Source organism: Branchiostoma belcheri, unplaced genomic scaffold, assembly GCF_001625305.1.
Source record: "Branchiostoma belcheri isolate BF01 breed outbred unplaced genomic scaffold, Haploidv18h27 scaffold58, whole genome shotgun sequence".
Lineage (NCBI taxonomy): Eukaryota > Metazoa > Chordata > Leptocardii > Amphioxiformes > Branchiostomatidae > Branchiostoma > Branchiostoma belcheri.
Window position 1 is genome coordinate 1,850,988 of NW_017804220.1, and position 9,379 is coordinate 1,860,366.

General features: G+C 37.0%; 2 protein-coding genes across 2 annotated transcripts in view; one reads left to right on the forward strand and one right to left on the reverse strand.

Moving 5' to 3' along the window:
* LOC109481888 (lymphocyte antigen 6B-like) overlaps window positions 1–9,379 on the reverse strand; it is a 19,819-nt gene that overhangs the window by 3,691 nt on the left and 6,749 nt on the right. The window contains exon 2 of the mRNA XM_019784518.1: window positions 1–80. Within this exon, the coding sequence (XP_019640077.1) occupies window positions 1–62 (62 nt within the window). The 5' untranslated portion in view covers window positions 63–80. The remainder of the gene's footprint in view (window positions 81–9,379) is intronic.
* The window catches only part of LOC109481807 (protein amnionless-like), a 44,094-nt gene continuing 37,450 nt past the window's right edge, over window positions 2,736–9,379 (forward strand). The window contains exons 1-2 of the mRNA XM_019784395.1: window positions 2,736–2,790; window positions 4,216–4,334. Of these exons, the coding sequence (XP_019639954.1) occupies window positions 2,736–2,790; window positions 4,216–4,334 (174 nt within the window). The remainder of the gene's footprint in view (window positions 2,791–4,215; window positions 4,335–9,379) is intronic.

Sequence of the window (9,379 nt, forward strand, 5' to 3'; positions counted from 1 at the left end):
ACAGTCACCAGCAGTAGCACCAGCGCCATGAATACCAGCTTCAGTCTGGCCACTCCCGCCATGTTGTCTCCTGCCTGCCCCTGTCAACACAGAACAGAAACACGGGAAGTTTCAGTCTCACCACTTCTGTAAGACTGTGCGAGCGTACACGACTCGTGTCAACCCTCAGGTGGCCAGGGCACGGGACCGTTCAGAAAGTACAATGTCTCATTCTGAGAGATATTAACACGCTGAAAACGCGTTTGGAACTTCTGATATATCCTCCGATCATATAGGTGACATTTGAAATTCGAAATCTTCATCAAACGTAAAGAAATGTAGTTATCCGTCACAAACCATAATGTTTATCAGGTTACTTATCATATGAGGCTTGTTAGAGGACTGAGCTGATTCTAATTTGATAACACTGATTTATATCAGACTTAGTTTACTATTCCCTTGAAGCAGATTATACGCGGAAGTGACACAGACAGTAGACACATACATCGGGGATATTTTCCATGGGAGTTACTGTGTATTGTCTGTAGCCTTGACGATCTATATGCAAATTTATATGCACGTCGGCAGTTTTGGGGATGTATAGGATCAGGGTAGCCAGAAATCTACTTTATTTACGACTCGACCTTTCAGAAAAAATCGCAATAATTCATGCGCATTTGAATAAGTATACATATTACTGGCGTTATTAGAAATATGATAAACATCTGTTACTGTGTGCTGAGTTCAGATATCTTGCTGGTAGTATGATATAACGCGCATTAAAATTGCTCAGCAGGTCGAATATGTTGTATTTAATGTTACACGGTGTGATATGATATGCAAGCTGTTCTTTCATCCATATAATGGAATAGCTTTAGTCACATTTATGATATATTTGTGCTTTCTTATAGATCAAAATTGTCAATCTTTTACACCTGAGAAAACCAGGTTCATATATTAAAATGCAGCTTTTCCACGTTGAGTTGAATATATGATATTTTATAATATTGAACTGCGACTGTAAATTCTCCTATGACATCTATATGCTTTCATTCATATGGATGATATATATTTAGTCATATTCAAAACATATTTTGTACTCTACCATAGTTCACGGATAGTCAGTGTAACTCAGACAATCAGATAACCAAGTATATCCGTTAGAATGCTTTGCTAGGTTGAATATAATATTTTCCATATGATTGCGCTGTAACTGAAAATTGCAATGTGCAGGCTGTGTTTTCATTCATATGAATGATATAGTTTTAGTCATATTCAACACACATTTGTACTCTCACATAGTTGACGGATAGTCTGTGTAACTCAGTCAATCAGATAACCAAGTGTATCTGTTAGAATGCCTTACTGGGTTGAGTGTGATTTTTTTTATAGTTATCTCGCTGTAACTGTAAATGTGTACAAGCTGTGTTTTCATTCATATGAACGATATAGTTTTAGTCATATTCATGAAATATTTGTACTCTCACATACATTGTAGCATACGGATAGTCTGTATAACTCACACAATCAGATAACCAAGTGTATCTGTTAGAATGCCTTAACTTACTGGGTTGAATGTGATTTTTTTATATTATTGCGCTGTAACTGTAAATTGCGTGTACAAGCTGTGTTTTCATTCATATGAATGATATAGTTTTAGTCATTTTCAACACATATTTTGTACTCTCCTATAGTTCACGGGTAGTCAGTGTAACTCAAACAATCAGATAACTAAGTTTATATGTTAGAATGCCTTGCTAGGTTGAATATGATATTTTCCATATGATTACACTGTAACTGAAAATTGCAATGTGTAGGCTGCGTTTTCATTCATATGAATATGATATAGTTTTAGTCATATTCAAGATACACTTGTACTCTCCCATAGTTCACGGATATTCAGTGTAACTCAAACAATCAGATAACCAAGTTTATCTGTTAGTATGCTTTGCTAGGTTGAATGTGATGTTTTTCATATATTATAGCGCTAGAAAATGCGTGTACAAGCTGCGTTTTCATTCATATGAATGATATAGTTTTAGTCATATCCAACACATATTTTGTACTCTCTTATAGTTCAGGGATAGTCAGTGTAACTCAGACAATCAGATAACCAAGTTTATCTGTTAGTATGCCTTGCTAGGTTGAATGTGATTTTTTAAATATATTATTGCGCTAGAACTGTAAATTGCCATGTACAAGCTGCGTTTTCATTAATATGAATTACATGCATGTAGTTTTAGTCATATTCATGATATATTTGTACTCTCCATACCTTGTAGTTTACGGATAGTCTGTATAACTCACACAATCAGATAACCATGTGTATCTGTTAGAATGCCTTAACTTACTGGGTTGAATGTGTTTTTTTATATTATTGCGCTGTAACTGTAAATGCACGCTGTGTTTTCATTCATATGAATGATGTAGTTTCAGTCATATTCAACACATATTTTGTACTCTCCCATAAATAACGGATAGTCAGTATAACTCGCACAAGTTTAGCGCTTAGGCAACCAAGTTTAGCGTTTAGAATGCCTTGCTAGGTTTTATGTAATATTTTCTATTTGATTGCACTGTAACTGTGAATCCTCGTGTACAAGCTGTGTTCTCATTCATGTGAATAATATAGTTTTAGTCATATTCATGAAATATTTGTAGCTCCAGCCAGACTAATTACGGGAAGGTAGGGCGTGTGGAAGGTTCGGTTTGTGGTAGATCTGTGCTGTCGGCGTCAGGGAAGGACCTCTGCCGAGATGGGGACCGGCAAACTACGGGCCAAACTGCCGGTACTACTGCTACTGTTGTCGCGTAAGTTTACGGACTTAACTTTCACACAAATACATTTCTCCTGGCGGTTATATTGCTGTTTAGATGCTTTAGATGTTATATTTAGTCTTCAATGTCTATTGTACAAGCATGTAATTTTTTTTTCTTCAAATATGATTTACGACAAAACTATCCCTTTTAAACTACCACTGCTACTGTTATCGCTTAAGTTTACGGATTAAATTTCACACGAACACATTTCTTTCAGTGCTGATCAATAACGATTAGAATTAAAAGGGATTCTTGGGATCCACACTTAGCTTACATGTATATGACAGTAGCTTTAATTCTTCCTGTGGTCTGTTCTAACACACAGCATTACACACAGGGAAATATACAAAACTACATTGATAACAATAGCGAAATAATGTAACACACAACTTAACATGTATTGCTATTTAGATGATTTAAATGGTATATTTAGTCTGTAATGTCATTTTACAAGCATGTGATTTTTTTCTTCAAATATGAGTACTAGTATCACACAAAAATAACGATAATTTTTACAAGTCAAGTTTGAAGTACAACCTTAAAAAATGGGGGCTAGCTGTGAGCTCAAATTATTTGGTGGAAAACGTTGACATGCTTTAGTTATCTTTTATCGGTATAGTTTCCATGAATAGAAAAATATCGTTGGTCTGGGTAGATGATAAAGATGACAAAAGAATCACTCTGAAAAAAATCTCTTTTCTGGCCTGTCTGACACCTATCCTGGGATCCGGCAAAATTATTTTATATTAACATGACGCTCATTGAAACACTGTACTGTGAACACTTTTAGATTTTTTAAAGAATTATTTAGTATCTTTTAGAAATTTTATTTCTTCAGGGTGTAATATATAACCGCCATTTTACGTTTTAGCTGGTACTACCTGTACATTTCATAACCATTGAAGTGACGTCATTTGCAGACAATCAACAGCCTACGTCACAACCAATAGAATCCCTCCAACTCAGCCATGCACATATTCACTAGAAATATCGTGAATATGTGCATGTCGTTTGGAAGACGATACCAATGTCGTAAAATGCCAAAATCAAACGAAAAAGACAAAAATGCAAAGAAATGAATTTAAAGACTGAGTATTTTATTCACTATACCATACTTTGTGTCATTTGTTCAATCCTCAAGACCACGTAAATTTCATAACGAAAGCAACTTTTCTTTTGCAAAACTTTTTTTTATTCGCACGCTCGCATCAGTTTTGGGGTTCCCAGAGGATGTCATCCTTATAATCAAATCAACATGGCATAACGGTAGAGTTTTCGACTCGGAACCAAGAGATCTCTTTTTTTTAAGAACAGGCGAAAATAATGCGCGCCGATCGCGATGTCATCCATAGAATTACGTCGGTGTGGCCTAAGTATGTCTCTTTTTAATTTTTTTCCCTATTTTTCCCACCCCAGTCCTGGCGGCCGATGGTGCCAGGAAAGTCTGGCTGAAGAACACCAACTGGATGAACTCCGCCAACTGGAAACGAGGCTCGCTGCCCTGCAGCAAACAGGTCGTGTCTTTTGAGGAGAAGGTAGGTGTCGTAAAATCACAACTACGTCATACATGTCGTAAAACCATGCTCATCTTTCTGTTTGTTTTAAAACATCTAACATGACCAGCACTTCGCACATACACCAAACCCGTAATGTACTGTGCAAAGCTATTTTTCTAAAAAAAAAAGGGGGCGTGGCCCTTAACTAGTGATGACGTCACCCTGACGTCACAAAAATGCATAAATTATCATTTTACAACAAGGTACTTGTAGTAACTTCAAAATATTAGGGTCTAACTGTAAACCAATTAAACTCTCATTTTCTTAACATTTCAAAAGGCCTCAAGATCTTTTTTTTACTGCTTTAAGTCGTATTCACGCATTTAAAGATGACCTCCCGTCCATAGTTTTAAAGGCATCCAATGCGATTTAATTTCAGAGCAGCAAAACTTGAAATATTCTGAATTAGTCAATCATTATGATATTGACACATACTGCTTCACATTAGCACATTTCAACCAGTATTTCATACTTTGGGTATTTAAATCTGCAGAAACAAGCCTCAAGATGAGTCCTTTATTTTATGGGTGGTACCCTAAAAATCACCCCAGGGCTTCCAGTAACCATTTTCCGCCAGAATTTTGGGTATTTTTGCTCCATGAGGGTCAATATACATTGGTATGTATATAAGTGACTAGAATATTGACTTTGAAAAATCGGGTTTCCAAGCCCTAAAAACTGCCTTTAAAACGTTCTAAAAAGATACCGTCTGCAACAGGCAAAAGCCTGATGTAACGTTGACCAAACATTGAAACGAAACCCACGAAAAATCGGGGCTACATTTTGCCAACGTCCTTACCAGGATGACAATAGTCCGATGTTGCAAACGCTTTTGATTATGAAATGTAATTTCCTTGATTCCCGTCGTATCTCTTGGAAGAGCAAATTGTATAATCATTTTGTTTTGAACGAGGACTTATTCACAAAGGATAAGCACAGATAGCTCTAATTATTCTATTACTGCCAAAACACAGGGGATTACCTCTTTCATATGATATATATGATCACATTTCTCTCCCTTGAGAATGATGTTGTTTTATGTCTGTTCCTTGATCTGATTTAGTCAGGAACCGAGGACATGGTACCTCAAGGCCATATAGGGGCCTGTATGGGGGGGGGGGGTCCCGACAACGCTCTACGCTAAATTTTGAGAGCTGGCTACGTATTACGCTACAGTAGCTATAACGCTTTACGATAAATTCCAAATGGCTACAACGCATTACGTAGAATTAAAATGCGAATTACGCTCTACGCAAAATGCGCCGTTGAATTAGAGCGGTACGTCTACGCTCTACGTAGAATTAAAACGGCCGATTACGCTCTACGGAAAAGGACATCGCCCCCCCCTCCCCATGTATACATGAGGCCATGTTGACTTGATTATATGGATGGCACCCTCTGGGAACCACAAAACTGATGCGAGCGTGCGAATGAAAAAAAGTTTGGTAAAAAATTGCCTTTATTATAAAATCTGCGTGGTCATGAAGGTTGTACAAATTATCTTAAATAGAGTATTTAGATATGGCGATTAATAGACTCAGTCGTCATTCCCCTAAAACCCTAAAACTGATGCGAACGTGCGAATAAAAAGAAAAAGCAAGGCAAAAAAGTGGCTTGATTATAAAATCTATGTGGCCATGAAGGGTGAACAAATGACAGAGTATGGTATGGCGAATAATAGACTCTTCATTTTCATTTCAACACATTTTCTTCTTTACACTATCGGAACTGATTTTGGCATTCTACGAACGACATTAGTGTCGTTTTCCAACATTTGTTTTACAATTTAAGGCATATATTTGTCCATTTTTCAGCACAATTTACAGTATGGTCGAAAACATTTTTTTTCTTGGAAACGGACGAAAAAATTCATGAGCGTGGGTGTCATACATATATTCAAAACAGCATGTCCTGATGTATATAATATGATATAAATATGGGGCAGATATACCCAAAGGGATACTTGTCATTTTCTAGGAAGTCACTGTTACGGTTTCGGAGAATGCCAGTAACAAATTATATTAGTCTGTAGCCAACTTTATAACGTAATTATAGCTCATATTCTATTACAAATCTGTTGTTCTTAGAATAATTAATTAATATGTAACTTTATTGCATGTTCATTCCCTGGGGGATAAATGCAAAGTACAATGTACTAGAAAGAGATTACAACAATAATAATAAAGACAGGCTAACATCAGGTCTAAGGTATAAAATGCGAAAAAAAACTATATAAAGTGGCATCGATCTAAGTTCTAATGGCTTCTTCTCTCTTTTTGGAACATTTGGAGATATACTTACATAATTCATTGAAGATATATTTGTACATGATATGATATGATATATTTAAGAATGTCTTCTTTTGTAATGGTGTCATATAACCTTCGTGACACCGCACTGTATGGTTCGATTACCATCAACCTAATATCAAATTCACATAAATTGTACGAGAACATATCAATGACAACTACGAAGCTATCCTGTCGATGGATATTTTACAAAATAGGGTATGGCCTGAAAAACGCCGAGCGTTCGGTGTAGATAGCCACCATTCAGATGTGACAAAAGTTAGTGCCTTAAAACTTGGAAATATTGCCCAAATGTTGGTCATAAGTATACCAACACACGTCTAATATGTATAGACTTAGTTTGTTTAATTTAATTAGATTATCCTCCAGCTCCACAGCATAAGCCTCCGTAGCAGGCTCATAGAACTGGGGGTTTGGTGGTCTTTGGCTGTTTTCTGATTAGCCCAATTCGGGGCAAAAAAAAACAGGGGTAATTCAACCAGGCCAGCTATGCTGTCTATATGCAATCAGAAAATAGCACAAAAAAGCTCCCAAAGATCTCGAAGCCCCCCCAAAACTCCCATTTTTTTCATGTTATGGAGGCTAAGCATGATACGTTGTTGTTTTATTGTGTGCTGATCAATAACGATAAATAATGATTAAAAATTAGCACATTACAAGCCCCCCAAAAGCTCAAGGCATGGTATACTATGTATGGAGGCTACACAGATGACGAATTATGTTGTTTGGTTGTAGAGACAATATAACATTGCAATAGCGAAGTACGAAGATTCATGTATGTTTAGGTTACCCTACGCGAAAGCTACTGTAACAAAACATTTTCTTTTGGAGGAAAAAACATTTTGACAACGTCCCCCTCCTCCCCCTTCCCAATACGATTCGCGTCTTTTCGCACTCGGCTTAAGTAACTCCCGTACACTGTATACCCGCAAATTCTTCGTTCAACCAAGATTGACATCAAAGGATCGACGTTTTCCTAACGTTGCACCAGCTATTCTGTACTTTCGTGACAAGAAAATAATTTTGCCAAATATTGCATACCGGCGGAAGATTATAACTAATATGTAAAGATAATAATAATTGTAATCTTAAAAACCTACCTGTTGTCTTGTCTTATGGGTTCGGTCGGCTTGAAAGAGGTGAAGATTCCAACAAGACACAGTTGTGTGAGTTGTTGTAATGTTGTCGCAGAAAAGCCAATGGGGGTTTTTAAGGACACCGTTGCCTGGTGGTATGAGGGCTTCTATGGGGTTATTCAGTACTCTGCTTCACAACTTTCATGTGGTATGAGGGCTTCTAAGGGGTTATTCAGTACTCTGCTTTACAACTTTCATGCATTAAGTCGTCCTTTTTAGTATTCAGATGAAATCATTTTGTACCTCACAAGAGCGATTTATTAAAAAAAGGATGAATATTTTCCGTAGCTTAAAATATTTTCGTATACGATATTAAAGTTGCAAAAACAGAAATTTAGTCCAATCTGCATTCATGATCAGTTATGTTGTGTGCCTTTATCACAAACGTTCGAATCCCCTTACAGGGTCTCAACAGAACAGGAATTTCATCATTTGGCGCGTATCACTCAGATCGGTATTATTTATATAAGGCCACACCGACTTAACTTTATGCATGGCATCCTCCGACGACACCAAAACTAGTGCGCGCGGGCGAATAAAAAAATCGGGCTAAAAATAAAAATGCTACTAAACCACAGGAATACAAAAGCTGGTATTGTGAATTTGCGGCAGTATATAGCGACGTATACGACAAGCCGGCACATGTCTTTTTGCGAAATTTATTAATCGGCACTGTACGTACGTATGTGCCGCGTTCTTGAGTCGTGGAGCTTCGGTAGCCTGGGTGCCATCCTCCAGAGTTACCTAGAGACAGGCCTAGAGCCAGGCCAGAGCCTCGGAGGACGTGATCTTTTTTTATTTTTTGAGAACAGACGAAAATCAATGCGCGCGCGTCATCCATAAAATTAAGATGGTGTGGCCTAAACCACAAGTGACTAGAGAATGAGATTTAAAGTCCATATTAGCCACGCAGAGTTTTCTTTGTAACAAAAGAAACCGAATAACATGGGTGGGTGGCTTCACTTAACCCTCAACAGTACACCTTCCCGGACTGATTAATCTGTACACCTGGGGTCCGCGCGGACCCCAAGACAGTTTTTTGCTAATTTTTAGAAATTATCAACATGCCTCCAGCTCAATTGTTTTGCAAACTGATGTGGGAACCTCTGTGTCCACATTACATACAAAAATCATACATTTTGAACTTTTTCTATTTTTTGGTGAAGAAAAGAAGACAAGAAGAAATACCCGATTTTTAAACCCATTTCAGACTAAAGGGGCTTTTGAGGCCCAACTTTGATCTCAGATAGCGGCTAATCGGCTTGCGCTAGAAGTATCAAATTTGGAGACCTTTCCTAAAATGTCTCTGGAAAAAAGTTCATATTAGTTTAATACTAGTAAGTTGATGTTTTTTTGTGTTGCCATGGCAACGGGTTTCTAGCAGGCAGTTTGTTTTGAAAATAGAAGTAATTTTGGTTTAAACACAAAAATTTTCTGAGTTTTATATTAAATTACACTTCTTTTACAACATTGACAACATCTTACATAATTAAATATAAGTTAAATCATTTAATATGCATAGAATATGCTAATTTGATGACGTCATTGGTCAAAATCCAAGATGGCGGACTATATTATT